General features: G+C 41.8%; 1 protein-coding gene across 12 annotated transcripts in view; it reads left to right on the top strand.

Moving 5' to 3' along the window:
• LOC119658610 (protein Malvolio) overlaps nucleotides 1-9,952 on the top strand; it is an 84,728-nt gene extending 74,776 nt beyond the window's left edge. For 2 of the 12 annotated variants that reach the window (XR_005250252.1, XR_005250258.1), the window contains 2 exons: nucleotides 1,406-1,526; nucleotides 9,792-9,952. Coding sequence is in view for 1 of the 12 variants with exons in the window: in XM_038066098.1 (XP_037922026.1) it covers nucleotides 1,406-1,421 (16 nt within the window). In the remaining 11 variants the exon portion in view is untranslated. Of the gene's footprint in view, nucleotides 1-1,405; nucleotides 2,058-9,681 lie in introns of those variants that run through there. The other 10 variants (XR_005250249.1, XR_005250256.1, XR_005250253.1 and 7 more) reach the window with 6 other exon arrangements.
• The last annotated feature ends 6,719 nt before the right edge of the window (nucleotides 9,953-16,671 follow it).

Raw genomic sequence — 16,671 nt, 5'->3', positions numbered from 1 at the left:
CAATCGCCGCCTGCTCCACTTGGATGAAGTCAGTTTGTACGCCTCGGGTGGACTTAAAGAGGATCGTACCCCTTGCATTTACCTCAGCATCACGGATCACTTTCTCGAGGGCCAGGACGCATGATAGGCCATCCCCTTGTCATAGACCGTTGTTGATGTCGAATGGTGTTGAGAGTGATCCTGTTACTTTTATCTGGCCTCACACATTGGTCAGGGTCAGCCTAGTCAGTCTTATCAATTTGGTCGGGATACCAATTCCCTGGCTATGCTATCATAGGCGGCTTTAAAGTCGATGAAGAGTTGGAGAGATGGTGCAACTGATGTCCATATTCCAATAGTTTTCCCATCGCTTGCCGTAGAGAGAAAACCTTATCTGTTGCTGATTTGCCTCGATTGAAGCTTCTTTGGTATGGGCCGATGATGTTGTAGGCGTATGGGGCTGTCCGACTTAGCACGGTAGCGAAGAATATCATATAGATGGTACTCAGCAACGTGATACCTCTATAATTGCTGCCCTGCGTTATATCTTTCTTTTTATGTATGGGGCAGATAATACCTTGTTGCCAGTCATCAGGCATTGATTCGCTGTCCCCGACCTTGAGCATAAGTTTATGAACCGGTTGGTGTAATTGTTTGATTGTCAGAGAGGATGAGATAGTGATCCGAGTCTATACCTTGAGGACCAGTTGGTACAATTTGTCCCGTTTTTAGGCACGGGAGGTTCGCCTTTATCCTTCTCCGTCTGCAGTTTTTCGTTAAGAAAGGGCTCCCAGCGGTCACCCCGTGGAGGTGGAGGTTTGGTAGTAGAGCTGTTGGTGTTGGTTCAGCAGGCGTTTCCCAGGTTTTATGCTCCATCGTGGAAACCAATCCACGTTTCGTCCTGGGACCTATACTACCCTTTGACCAACAAATTAGGAATGATTGCTACAATTTAGAGAGTGGAAAAAATTATGGGGTTGTTTATAAGGAATCTAGCAAGATGAAAGTGGATCAGCGATTGTTCTGCACATCGGCAAGGAGGAAAATTTACAAACAGGTTAAATTATAGGAGGCAACGAGTGGGATGAGATGAACGTAGTCGTTAATTAAGAGGAAGATTACAATTCTATAATTTCATTGTACTAATTTTTTCAAAATTAATTTTTAAGCTTCTGCTTCTTTTATAAGGCTCGTGTTGCTTTAGTAGATATTTATATTTGTGCATACACACATTTATATATTGACGCTTACAATATTTGCTTTTTATGTCTTATTGTTTTGGTATTATCTATGTTGGTTGGATGTCTTTATATATTTTATGCACAATTGGATAGTAACTTTGTAAATTGAATATACCATTAAAAATATGCTATTCGGAAATATAAATATTCAATCTTAAAGATATTTGGTTTTCTCTTTCTTACAGAATGCAAGATGCCTGACCATTACTGAATGATACTGACTCTGAAAACTACGAAATTAGCTAACAAAAGTGGTTTTTCATCATATACCAATCTTACAGTAACTTTGTCGTTTACAAATATGATGTAGGTAAATGCGGCCTAAATAAGTGTATTTGTAAATTAGCTAAAAATAGTAGTTTTGAAAATTGTCGTTGAAGACAAAATCTAACCACAGTGTCAGTGTCATTTTGGAGCGAATTGATTTTACACAACCTCATTGTATATTATAAGTCATCAATTTGTATAGCGTTTATGTACATACGAGTATATTTGGTAACTGTATTTGTTATTTAAAGCCTAAAAGTATGAATAGTAAACAAAATGAAACAGGGAGTTCGGTTTTGTGGCAAACTTAAATTATATTTAGATGTTTTCCAATAAAAAGGCATACATAGAAATAGAGATTGATCCAGTCCAGTAGAATTTTAGCTATTTTTAATGAGAAGATTAGCAGAACTTTTCTGAGTGAACTAAGAAAAAAGTCCGGAATAACAGTGGATATCTTGACTGCTAATTCTTCTCTTTTTTCTACTTTCTTAATCCAAGTTATTAGATATATTTTTGAAGATAGTACTCTAATTGATGCGAAGCTTATAAATGCTCTATACTACTTAAGGTTCTTTCTTGTTTTTTTGTTTTTTATTTACATTTATGAAAACATTTTAAGTTTACACGGGACTTCATTTGCTTGACCGTTTTGTTTTTTATCATTCAAAACTGATACGTTATCATGGTGAAAAAAGTAGCATATAGGTAACATTATAGGTTATCGTTTTCTACTTTTTAAATTTCTCCAAAATACTTTGAAAAGAGTGGTATTACGACCGCGGAAAGACCAACCGATATAATTTTTGCGTTTCTTCTTTAACCTGTTCCCCATTTAGTTCCAGGATCGATTTGAGCTACTATTTTTGCCCTACTGGATTAAATTGGTATAATTTCCTTTGCCATAGACTTCTGATGCCTTGCTTTAATGTCCTCATATTATTATTACTCGAAACAATAAGCTAGATTTATTAGATTTCATTCCGTTTTGGAATATTTTCTAGTTTTGAACACAATGAATGATTTTGGATTCATGACACTATGTTGCTATGAATACAAAAATATGTTAAATTTTTCAGTTATTTGTAACTATCCCGATACATTGAAGGAAACATTGAAATTTTATCATTCTGGGATAAATTGAAGTTCTAGGGCAAATCAGCATTTTAGAGGCATTTTAGTCATCGGTATAGCTTCCTAAATTATTACTCAGTTTTTAAGGCTTTGTGTAAAATAAAACCTTATTAGAATCGATTCACCGTCTGTCTGTCTGTCTGTCTGTCTGTCACACGCACCTTTCTCCAAAACGGCTAAACCGATCCGAACGAAATTTGGTGGATAGATGGGAACTATGAAATCCCACGCATACAGCAAGTGACATAAATTTAGACAGGACTTTTCGGAAACTACCCAACCCAAAAATCCGAAAAAAAAAACAGGGAAGTGCGCTTAGATGAAATCTAGGCCTCAAAATATGTCCCATTTCGATATCTACTCACATAAACTTACTAATAGTATATTACCAACTTTTAGAAATTGACTAAAAAACCCCCCTTCGATTCATCCTAGAACTCAAAATTCCGCCCCAGCATAGAGGACGCTTTCTAAAAAATAGAGGGCAATGGAAATTTTAGCTATGTGACACGCAGCTGTCATGCACTCGTTGCTTCTCATATCTTCTTTTTCTTTAGTCTTCGTCCCGTTCACAAGCGGGGTCGGCTCGTCGTGATTGGTTTCGTCATTTTATTTTATCAACTACCTGATGTGGATGTAATCGCGAGGCTTCTAAATCTCCATCCAGCGTATCAACCAACCGTTGTTTCGGCCGGCCTTTTGATCGGTTACCATTGACTTCGATGTTCAGACCAATATTGACAAGTGAATTCTCGTTAGCGCGAATTACGTGACCATACCGTCGAAAACGCCTGACTCGCAGTTTTTCCATGATCGGTGCAATCCCATATCGATCGCGGATATCCTCATGCAACATCTTCGTCTCCATTACCGCGAGACTCCGTTCATTGTCTTTTATAGTCGGTCAACACTCGGAACTACAGAGAGCGGCAGACGGACGACATTGCAGTAAATTTTAGATTTGAGACGTTCGCTGATACGTGGATCACAAAGAACACCGGTTGTGAAATGTCACTTCATCCAGATCCCATTAATGCATGAAACAACTTCATTACGCAGTTCTCCGTTGGCTGATAGCGTTGGCTCGAGATATTTAATTCGCTCAGTTCTGGGCAGGATGCTGCAGCTGAAAACACTGAGCAATTTAAATATCTCGAGTCAATGCTATCAGCGAATGGAGAACTGAAGTATGCTCCTCACAAAGGGAAACACAAAACCTTTTATACCTAAACCGTCAAACTTCCGGTTTCCCGACTGGTTTTGTCTTGTCGGGGGAATCGTATTTTTTATAAGTGTATACAGATTCAAATTGATCAATTGAATAGTTTTCACGCTATTGCATTTAAAGTTTTAATTGACTATAGGTGACAGGAACGTCTCCCTGAAATGGGACCATATTGGCTATATACATAAATGTACGAAACATTCAAATGCTGCTTTAATTCTTTGCAGTGCATAACTCTTTTTTGGAAAAATACTTTTCATGGCGGGATTTTTGTTGGGGTCTAATGATCGTTTCAAAAGGATCTCTCATTCGGTCCGATAGTTGAAGAGCAGTGTTCATAGAACGGCAACTTTTGTAATTTTATGGATTTCACTTTGAAATCTTTGGGGAAATATTTTTCAGGTACAATACTATCGACTAAACAAGTCGGGAAACCGGAAGCTAAACGCTTTAGGTATAAAAGGTTTTTTGTTTCCCTATGATGATATGATATGATATGGACGAATTTAAGGGAAGTTTTTCAGTCAATATCCAAAAATTGGTAATATACTATTAGCGAATTTATTTGAACAGATATTGGAATGGGATATTTATTGAGGCTTATATATTCATATAACTGTTTTACACAAAACTTTAAAAAAGGACTGGAGATAAGTAAATTGGAATGGGAAAGTTTCTCCTATCTAGGGTCGAAAATCACAACCGATAACAGCTACGACGATGAAATTCGCGCACGGTTGTCGGCTGCCAACAGAATCTATTTCAGCTTATAAAAACTGTTTCGCTGGAAACATCTCACCATTGGGTCAAAGCTCTTACTGTACAAAGCATGATCTTGCCAGTCCTTATGTATTCCTCGGAGACCTGGGTTTGCGGACCCTTGGCCGCTTTCGAGAGAAGAATCCTCCGAAGATTTTTTGGTCTCCTACATAAGGATGGACAATTCCGTAGCCTACATAACGACGAAATCTAAATCCGATTCAACAAGTTGCGGTGGGCGGGTCACTTAATCCGTATGGATGAGGATGATCCATCCCAACAAGTCTTCTTTTTCTTCAGCCTTTGTCCCGTTTACAAGCGGGGTCGGCTCGTCGTGATCGGCTTCGTCATTTGGCTCTATCGAATGTCCGATCTGGGTGCAATCTCGAGGCTTTCAAATCCCCATCCATCCCAACAAGTCTATAAGGGCAATATCTATGGTAGAAAAAAAAGACAAGGTAGACCCTGCCTGAGATGGAACGATGGCGTAGGTCAAGACGCCAGATAGTTTTTAGGGATATCGAATTGGTGGACCTCAGCGCAAAACTAGGATGTCTGGAGTTCCTTACCAAGGCAGACCTAGACCGGATACCAGTTGTTGCGCCGATGATGACGATATACTTTGAGGCCTAGAATTCATATAAGCGCATCACCCTAATTTTTAAGGTTTTGTGTAAAACCTTAGTAAAGTCGGTTTACCGTCTGTCTGTCTGTCTTTTTTTTACATATACGTTGGAAGGTGGAAAGGTTCAAAACCTACCGCTGGTTCCTACCATACGGTTATTTGAGACTTTTACTCACTAAAACCACTTCCTTCTCCTTAACTTACCCCGCGGGATCGCCATTTCGGTATTACGTGGCGGGGTAGGATCAGTTATGAACTGCGACTCCTCTCGTTATTTGTAACTTTCCACCGAAGCTCCTCCTCCTCAGCAGATTGTGGATCGCCTTCATTAATTTTTCCACCGCCCTCAAAGATGTTTTAGAGGCTAGCAAATGGTCCACGATATTCTCGGGTGTCAACCGTGCACGGCACCCTCCGTGTTCGCTTAGGAATAGAGTTAGGTGGTAACTAACCTCACCGTGCCTTCAGTTGATCCATTTAGAGACATCTGGAATAATCCTGTGTGTCCAGCGTCCTTTAGGTGAATTATCCCATCTTTTTTGTCATTCCAAAATATATTCACTTCGTGCCAATCGCCGACGGTAGGTATTGGACTCGCCGATTGCATATGATGGATCATAGAGGCGTCGACCTTTGTTCGTCAAGGTGTCAATGGGGATCATGCCTGCTATCAAACAACCTGCTTCGTCTGATGTTGTACGGTAAGTGCAGGACGTTCGCAGTGCACTCAATCGGTATGGGGCTGCGATCTTTCTTCTATTTGCTTCCCACTTTGAAGACGTGTCCAAACTGGAGCTGCATAAAGCAAAATGGAGCTGACAACTCTCGAGATCAGGAGCCGAAAGCTTTGCCTAGGACCACCTATATTTGATACCATTCTTTCCAACAATGTAGCCACTCCGGAAGCTTTGGTTGCCAAGTTTTCAAGATGGCACTTAAATTTCAGTCTTTGACCAACCATGATTCCAAGGTATTTAAGCGTTGGCTGTGACTGTATGATGTGTTTACCAATCCTGATCTTTAACGACGTTTGTTTCCTTCGCTTGGTAATCAAAATTATCTCGGTTTTATGCTCCGCAAGTGTCAGACCAGCTTCCTCTAGCCAAGATCTGATTTCAAAAATTGCCTTATTTGTGAGTACCTCGATGTCATCAATATCTTGTGCTACGATAGTCACTCCGATATCGTCTGTGAAGCCAATGATTGTCACTCCTTTGGTTAGTTGCAACTTTAAAATTCCGTCGTACATTATTATCCATAAGAGAGGACCGAAGACTGATCCTTGTGGAACCCCGCAGGTTGTTGTATATGTCTTAGGTCCATCGTCCGAATCGTAACACAATATCCTGGAGAAAATTCATGACTATGAGCACCAAGTATTTAGGAGCGCTCAATATGGCTAAAGCCGCAATAATTTTGCTTCATTTTGCCGTATTAAAGGTATTCTTCCCGTCGAGAGTAACTACGCAAGATTTATTGGCCTCCATTGGGTTTTCCGCAATTTCTTTTCCCGTGCTGATGGCGTTGACAGTAGATCTTGCCTTTCGGAATCCGAACTGCCTGTTTGAGAGACCACCCTCCTTTTCCGTGATTGGCACAAGCCTATTGAAGATGACCTTTTCGAAAAGTTTGCCGATGTCGTTTGACAAGCATATAGATCAATAAGACGAAGGATCACCCAAAGGTTTATTTGGTTTCGGGATTAGCAAAAGCTTCTGTTTCATCAACTCTTCCGGGAAAATCCCATCTATGAGGTACGTCGTAAATGTTTCAGCGAACCACCTTGAAACTGTTTCGACGGCCACTGTCAGTGCTTTATTCGGAATGCCGTCTAAACCCGGGGGTTTATTTTCGGTAATCTTCTTCGCTGCTTCCAGGACTTCTTCAGTGATTATCTCGGGAATTTCACCGGGATCTATCTGGACAGTGGGTAGTTTCGATTCACTTGAAACTTATGCGAAGATAGCGCTAATGATATCTCGCAGCAAATTAGGGTTGGTGATCGGCGGTGAGCGTTTTCCCTTGATTCATGCCATAACTACTTTGTATGCACCTCGCCATAACGTCAGTTTTATTTCTTGAGATGGCTGCTTGCAATTCTTTCTACGCCTTCTTATATCGGTTGTGCAACTCTTCAGATTCAGGCCGGTTTCTGCTACGTTAGCTGTGTCTTCTGGCTTTAAGGCAAACTTTACGAAGCTCTTGGATTTCGGCATTCCACCAGAAGTTGGGAATTCGTTTCTTGAGTACCGTGCGGCGTGGCATGGAAGTGCCACACCTTTTCAAGAACTTGTGCCACCTTTACTAGTGCATTCATCGCCGATCAGTGACCATATCCCATCTCGGAAAAGTATTGACGCCGCCAGTATTTGTCAGAACGACATTCAGACGTGAAAATACTTCGAACAATATGCGGCCTCTAGCATTTGCTTCGCGACTACCCCAATCCTCGGCCCAAGCGTTAAAATCGCCAGCTCTTATTATTGAAACTCCTCTTTGGCGATATCTGTTCGCATAGTCGACAGCTGACCCAGCCGACGCGTATTTTGCTGCTTCGAATGGTAAGGCTATTGTGGCCGTCTGAGTACCACCATATGCTTTACGGAGCCTTATCACACTGGACTGAAGGATCGAATGTAGCCCAAGTTGAGTCTTTAAAGCCTCGCACATCTCCGCTTTTGTGGTGATCTCATCTGGGTCTTTACATTAAAACAGCATTGATTCCTGGCTCACCTTTACGTCCGCTACTTCGCCCCGTGACGACTTGATCTTCTTATGTAGATCGTGGGACTTACTCTCCCCTGGCCTAAGCTCAAGGAACAAATCGTCTTTTTGCATGCGTCTTATACAGTTCACGTGTTCACCCAGGTCCAAGAGGGAACTGTCTGTTTTCACTTTCCGCAAGATTTCCGCATATGTCAGGTCGCTTGTTGATTTTATAATCAGCGCATCAGGCCGCGACCTCTTTTGTGGCCTACTTTTTCACTCCACTTTAGTCCAAGTAGAGTCACTAACGCGTATCTCCTGATGGTTTAGTAGATTTTCCCCGGGAAAGTTTGCTGATTGCACCTGTTGTGTTTTACCCTTTTTGCGCTTTGGAGTCCGGTTTGGGGATTATCTATTAGTGTCCCTATGCCGTTTGCGGGGCTCTGCTATTTCTTTTTCACGAAGACGATCCATTGCTAAATTATCAGCTCTAGTCCCAGTTCTTATTAGGTGTATTGATTTTGAGGACGTTTGTGTTGCTACTTCTACTGTAGCTCGTTTCGGGGCTCAAAATACATAGATCTAATAGCATTCACTTGGTTTCTTATTTCGCCGTGCACGTTGTGTGGGGGCCTAAAAACTCCATCAGGTTCAAAATCATCTCCTCTAAGTTTGAAATCGCATCTTTGTCCTCGCCAATTACAGCATTAACGCCGTTTGCTGCCAAGTTTTGCGTTACACTTGTAGTTGGTGTGCGCTCCAATATCCGATCTACCCCACTTTTCCCTGTCGGCGATCTCAATACTCGCTACTCTGTCTGTCTGGTCTGTTTGTCCGTCACACGCATTTTTCTCGGAGACGGTTGTAGCGATTGACACCAAATTTGGTGAAAAGGTGGGAACTGTGAACGCTCACACATACAGTGAGTTATATCCTTTTACGTCGAATTTATAGGGTGGGGGGTCCCCATACATGCCAAGGGGGGGGGGGGGGGTTGTATTTTTTTCAACAAATATAGTCACGTGGGATATCAAATGAAACTTTGGAGTATTGGTGACGATGATCATGTTTGTTACTGAGAAGCGAAAGGGTGTGAGTAGTGAAGTATGGCAGGTTTCGCTTGCAAACACGATTCAAACGAAGAATTTAGAAAAAAGAACGATTCCTGAGTATAAAATCAACAGTTGCACTCCTCAGCTCGAAATAATCACTCGCAAAATGGGTACAGGTGGCCTTCGTCTACTGGTCTTTTCTTGGTTATTGTAATATTTTTATTAATTATTAATGAAATTAAGCTACAGTTTTATAATTCTTGCTGTTATTGTCATACAAGTGATCAGTTCACGGCAGCAGCATTCATTTCATTATTTATGTAGATTTGACAAGATTGTTACATTAGTGACTGCATAGGTAGCATATGAGCCCTGAGAATATTATTGAATGTTTTGTTTGTTCCCTTAAGTCGTAGACAGTTGAAATTAGAAACCATTGTTATTGTCCTTATTACAAACATTTGTGTGTGTACATATATATAAAATCTAGTTTTGCTTTTTATTGAAGATCAGTCATAATCATACCAAATGTAGTTCCTAGTAGATAACAAATGTACATACATACAATAACTCATAATGAAGCTATCAATAAGACTTATTATTGCTTTTATAATTGAAATATTGAAAAATAATGAACAGATAGTGCATAATGTGTAGATATATAACATTAGAAACTCTTCTAAACTATTGTAGCATAAGGCGCCTAGTGCTACTTAAACCCTGCATTCATAGAGGTGATGTGTTAACAGATACATATGTGAAAATAATGTGATATTAATAGAACATGTTGACATTTTTTACAGTAAAACAAAATGAAATGTCCATTGCGATACTATCGGCGGGCCTTATGATGTATAATAAATGATTTTGTAAAGGAAACCTGACTTAAAATGTAGCATATTATGTTTTTCATAGAGTATACAATTCAAGTTGAAATATACATACTTATTTGAATACTAAAAAACTTATTTTATTTGATTTGTTTTATCAAAATCATTAGGAGGTTATGCAGGAGATTCCGATATTTCAGTGTTTAACAGATTGTTCTGTTCGAAGTTATAAATGGGAACAAAATTACTGTCAAGGCCAAGGGTCATGTTGACCGCTTTTCCAGATAGAAATCGTAAAAAAAGGCTTGTATAATTCTAATTGCAGCACCAAGATACCTCACCGGCCCTAATTTTCTCGGTCTCCCGACAGTATCCTTACAGTTTGCCAATTTAAGCAACAATTGCCTGTTGTCGTCAAATAAATTCTCTCTTCACGTAGCGTTAGGGCCGGTGTTCAAGAGCTACTAACTGATATTTTGCAATTTTACTTTTATACTCAACTAAACTAGAATTTTCAAACTTAAGGTTAGTTTTTTTAAGAAGTGTAAATCTTCAAAAGACTAACTCCAGGGTTCACAATCCCTGAGAGTGTGGGATTTTTACCCACTGAAACCACCTCTCGCCAAACTGCGACTGAGAATTCCCCATCCAGCAGCTTTCTTAGGATGTGTCTTTTCTAGCTGCATGCGGCTTGTGATGACCTTTGCGGATGGCTTGGATTCGACACTTGTCTAATCCAAACTCCATCCGAATATCACGGCTGAATATGTCTACTATTCGCAACAGACTTCTAAGGTGGTCGTCAGTACCAGCATACAGCTTGATATCATCTAAGTATATCAAGTTTGTCAGTTCGTATTTAGCACGTAAACCATATTTTATTGCAAAACGACGTCTTCTAGCATCATTCAGTAGCCATGAAAGGGAGTTTAGTGCCATACAAAACCAAAAAGGACTCAATGAATCCCCTTAAAAGATGCCCGTCCGTATATGGATGGGGTCTGAAGTATTAGCACCCTTAGATGTACGCACTGATAAGGTGGTATACCACCCTTCAATGACTATCGGCAAAAACTTTATTAGTTTCAGATCAATGCGATACAGGTGTAGGACATCTATTAGCTAGGTATACGGAACGCTATCGGAAGCCTTGGCATGATCGATATAGCAACTAAAGAGGTTTCTTTGGCCTCTAGTTGCTTGTCCTACAACCACCGAGTCGATAATGAGTTGCTCTTTGCAACCCCTTGACCCAACTCGGCAGCCGTTCTGCTCCTCGAACAGATGGTTGTTGGTCTCGAGGTGTGCATTGACCCTTACACTAATAATGGACGCAATGAATTTGTAGAGGGTTGGTAAGCAAGTAATCGGTCTTGTATCTGCGGGGTCCTGTACCGTGTCCTTAGAGATAAGAATTGAGGAAGGGTGGAAATTCCTCCTGCCGAATCATGACCTCATTTATGTTGTGTGGCAACCGACCATGTACACTGGTGAACTTTTTGTACCAGAAGTTCTGCACCCGATCCAGAACTGGGCCCCTCCAGTTCTTCAAGCTGTTTATGGCTCGTCGAACTTCCTCTTCAGTAACATCCGCAAAATTTATGTCAGGCGTATTGGCAGGGGGGGGGGGTGCCTCGGCAGTGATGCACTCATCATACTGGGCGAGTAACCCCCAAAGTCCATCCCATTATTCTTTCGCTTTCGTTACCAAAACCTGTACTGTCTGGAGGCTCTGTTGGGATTCGTTGAGAGATCTGAAAAAGCTCCGCTGGTTCCTCGCGTATATTGCATTCTGGACAGGTCTGGAATGATTTTTGCCTTACCGTCATAATCGACTGCATATGACGGAATTTCAACTACGGGTGTCTCACTGGGGATGGAATAGTTCCGGTTAACCCTCTGCACTTCATTGTTCACCCGTTTGCTGGCATTTTCAGAGCTGAGTTGAGTCAGCCTAGCAATGTCCTGCGTTAGTGGCTTTCGCCGACGTTCCAGACGAATTTTCCATCGTGGATTTCTTCGGCCACTCGAACCAATAACGCGAAAGCAAATCTTCTAACCGTGCAATCTGACAGCCGTAGCTGCACCACAATTCACAGGTGATTGCAGCAGCGACATATCAGCACACAGTCGAGATGCAATCTCATCATTGGTTTGAGGTAGAATTTCCGGAGTTGCTGGAGATGTATAGAGCCTGAGAATACCTGGTCTATGCAAAGGATCCATTTCCGAGAATTCAATACACGCTGTTTGGAATTCGTCCCGAAGCTCATTGGAAACCTCAGCTGGACGGTGGAGAAGAGTGCTTCGGCGAGTACTGAAACTGTTGCCTGCAGTGCGGCGTGGTGTTGTTGATGCCGCCGCCTCTGCCCCCATCGACTCTTGGTCACCAGTTTCCCCGATGACCTCAAGTCCAACAGCCACTCGTCTGCGACTCGCTGCATAGTCACATGCACGAATTGCGGGAAGCGCGCGACGAATCTCTGTTGCAACAAGGGGTGGTAAGATGCTGTACCCGCCCTCGCCGGTATTTCGTAGTAGGAGAGGATGATGAGGAGGTTCATTTCTTCAGTTCATTTCATCCGCTGTCTATGCGAACCTGCTAAAGTAGTCGCCACAGATTCTGGCGAAACAGCTGCAGCAGGCGGAGCAATGCTCCTGATTGTCGTGGCGCCTAGACGTCGAACTAGATACCCGCCGGAGCTTAAAATTATCCCTTCTTCTCATTTTTGGTAGTGCATTTTATCCTTGATCATCTTGATCTTGATGATCTTTACAACCACTTGAAGAATGTTATCATTGACAGGGCCACAAAGACACTTGGCCCCAGCCGTAAGAAAAGTCGGAGCGGTTAGTTTGACGATGAATGTAAGCTAGCAACGGAACCGAAGAATACTGCATACCGAGTAATGTTGCATTCTCAAAGAACGCGGGCACGCGCAGACACTTATCACGAACTCCGTCGAACGGAGAATTGACTTGACAGACGAAAAAAGGAAGCCTGGGAGAACCAACAAGTCTGTGAACTCGGAAAGTACCGAGAGCAAAAGCACCAGGCGCCCAAGTTTTACCAACAAGTCAGCAGGATGAAGCCTTACACACCTCGATGTTCATCCTGCCGAGACAAAAAGGGAAATCTGATTTCCGACAGAATGGGCATATTGGAGCGATGGGTTGAGTACTTTAATGAACTACTGAACAACCCCAACATCGGCGAGTTGGAGGTCCCGCCAACTGAAGACGACGGACAAATAATGCCACCACTATGTATAGAAGAAAGAGTCCGTGCAATCCATCGGTTTAAAAATCATAAGTCGCTAGGAGCCGATGGGATTACAGCTGAATTGGTTAAATATGGACGCGACCAATTACACCAAGTGGTTCATTAACTTGTGCTCAAGGTGTGGGACAGCGAATTAATGCCTGATGACTGGCAAAGAGGCATTATTTGTCTCATACATAAAAAGGGAGATATCACACAGTGCAGCAGTTGTAAAAGTATCACGTTGCTGAGTACCATCTATAAGATATTCTCCGCTATCTTGCTAGGCCGGATATCATTGGCCCATACCAAAGAGGCTTCACTCTAGGCAAATCAGCAATAGATCAGATTTTCTCTGTGCGGCAAGCGATGGAAAAACTGTTGGAATATGGACAACAGTTGCACCAGCTGTTCATCGACTTTAAAGCCGCTTATGATAGCATACCCAGGGTAAAACTGTACACAGCCATGAGAGAATTTGGTATCCCGACGAAATTAATAAGACTGACTAGGCTGACCCTGACCAATGTGCGAGGCCAGATAAAAGCAGCAGGACCACTCTCAAGGCCATTCCACGTCAATAACGGTCTACGACAAGGGGATAGTACTGACCTATGCTGACGATATCGACATTATGGGAAGAACGAATCGAGATGTATAAACTGCCTTCATCCAGATCGAGCAGGCGGATATCGGCGCGAGATCTTGGGCTGCACATCAATGAAGGCAAGACCAAATATATGGTAACAACGTCAGCACCAAAAACCAACCAACCAAAAACATCAAACCGCACTGGTCAAACGGGAAGAATAAAGATAGGAGACTACAACTTTGAGGCTGTTGATAATTTCTCTTATCTAGGGTTGAAATAACGATAACAGCTACGATGATGAAATCCGCGCACGATTGTTGGCAGCCAACAGAGCCTATTTCAGCTTACAGAAACTGTTCCGTTCGAAACGTCTCACCATAAGGTCAAACTCTTACTGTACAAGACAATGATTTTACCAGTCCTCATGTATTCCTCGGAAAATTGGGTTTATAGCAAGAAAAATTGCGAACTCTTGGCCACGTTCGAGAGAAGAATCCTCCAAAGAATTTTTGGCCCTCTACATGAGGATGGACGATTCGGTAGCCTACACAATGACGAAATCTATGAGCGATACCACGTCCGTCCGGTTGTGGATAAAATTCGGCTCAATAGGTTACGGTGGGCGCGTCACTTAATCCATATGAATGAGGACGATCCCGCCCGGAAAGTCTATAAGGGCAATATCTATGGTAGAAAAAGAAGACGAGGCAGACCCTGCCTGAAATGGAACAATGGCATAGGCGAGGACGTTTGACAACTTTTAGGGATATCGAATTGGTGGACCTCGGCGCAAAACCGGGATGTCTGGAGTTCCTTATTAAGGATACCGGTTGTTGCGCCGTTGCTGATGATGATAGATTTTCTATTTCGTTTCTGTTAATTGTTGTTTAATCTAAGAGCATTCTATTTTATTTTCACGAAGTTGTGTTGCTCTTTTGGGTAAAAAATGTGCTTTTCTTCATGCAATCTCAGCAAGTTTGACCGATTTCTAAAGTACGTAAAAAACAGGTATCTGAACTAGGAAATGATTTCCCAACTTATCTCCGGAAAGCAAAACAAAACAAAACCAAATTATGAAACTTCCGTTTGAAAATTGTGCATTTAATTTCCCATGAATGATTCGTCGTGTATATGAAACGTTGCAATTGCAAATTTTTCTTTGCCTATCAGTCAACCGTAACTTCATCAGAGATCGAAAAATACGGAAAAAAGGTATCTGTGCACAGTTTGAGATCTTACCTTTTGAAAAACGCTGCATTTGGCCCATCGTCGTCAGATTTACGTAATCAAAGCAATCGAAAGTGATCTGCAGGTGGCCCAAAAAAGTTGAAAATATGGTACTCGTATAAATAATTCGATCATTACCTGACAACGATCATTTACGCGCCAGATAAGCGATAAATAAGTGCAACGGGAAACTTTGTATGTTACGTTGAAGAGTTGTTAATAGTGCCATGGAATACTTAATCTTAGCATTAACGTTCATCTTTGGGTGTCGTGACCTTGTGCTTAGTGAAAAGACCATATACGAAGAAGTTTTACTCAAAAAAACCGCAGCAGCTTTAGCTAAAGAAAACTTTAATCCGTATCAACCCAATAGATATCAACAGCGTCCATTAAATCCCGTTCAATATGTTTACGTGTATCCGCAACGTACGACCATCCAAGCCAAACCTTTGAGCCTGGAGAACATTGGATCAATGCATCCAACCACCAATTACAATATGGTACCGCAGCCACATCAAGGATTGCTGACCCGAGACCAGTGCGTAATGCAGTATAACAAGTGGAAATCGGATTTAGCGCACTTCTTGCCAGCTATTATGCGGACACTTATAGCACATAACAGGACACCAACTCAAGCTTCCACTCAGTCACAAGTCGTGAATTTCGTGCCCTCCACTGTCGCACCATTCCAAGCGAATACTGTTCTGAAAGTCAACCCTAAGCCGTTACCATTGTATATAATGCCCAGCAGCAGCGCAAGTACTTTTAATGTGCCACCATCTGTACACGAGGGTTCACCCTCTAGTAACTTTCAAAACAACGCCCCAGTAATTCCCAGTCGTAACTTCGTGCGAGTGCCAACTATTTACAAGACGCCCACTTTGCCATATCATCATAGTCCCCATTTGGATATTACTAACGATCGTGATTACTACAGGCGACCTAACTACGACGAGTTGACTGAGATGCCACAAGTTAATGATGCACAAACGTCCTCCACACAGTACCACTATCAGTTGTTGGATGGCGACTACGTGATTTCCAATAGAAGAAGCACCGACGGCAAGGACTATGCTAATACGGCACAGTCACAGTTTTCCAGCAATGACCGAAGTAAGCAAGGTTTTGAATCATCTAATGGCTACGATTCAAAGACCGAATTTACCAAAGGTTCCAAAGGTAGCTACGATAATAGCAACTACCAGGATAGCTTCGGGGAATCCAACGACGATTCCTCTCAAAACTATGAGGTTTCCGAAACCAATAACGACTACGATGATCAGACCAGTGATTCGGATGGTGGACAATTCAAAGAAAATTTAGCACATCGGAAAGGATCACACACAACTGGTTACCATAATGTGTACCACAAAGATGAATATTTCAAAGATCACGTATTTTACGACGAAGCTGACCATTCAGGACACTACCGCAAATTCGGGAAAACTTTTAGCGGGTCCGGAAACGAAGAGAGTGGACGAGCTGAAGCGGAATATAAAGAGGGAGACCATGAAAAAGATCTGAAGAGGCAGCTGGATCTTTATACTAAAGGGTACTATGAAAAGGATGGGTCGGGAAAACAAGTAGGTAATAGAGATGCCGCAAAATATGAGGACAAGGAGAGAAATCAGACCAATGACCGCAGTCGTATTAGTTAATTTATTTTCGTTTAAGTGAATTGTTAAGTTTATTTTGTTTTTAATGTAGAACGTACTGTAGGTTTTATTATGTTGTTTAAATAAGAAATAATTAGTACAATGGTCTCAAACGAA

Source organism: Hermetia illucens, chromosome 6, assembly GCF_905115235.1.
Source record: "Hermetia illucens chromosome 6, iHerIll2.2.curated.20191125, whole genome shotgun sequence".
Taxonomy (NCBI): Eukaryota; Metazoa; Arthropoda; class Insecta; order Diptera; family Stratiomyidae; genus Hermetia; species Hermetia illucens.
This window is presented reverse-complemented; position numbering and strand designations above follow the sequence as displayed.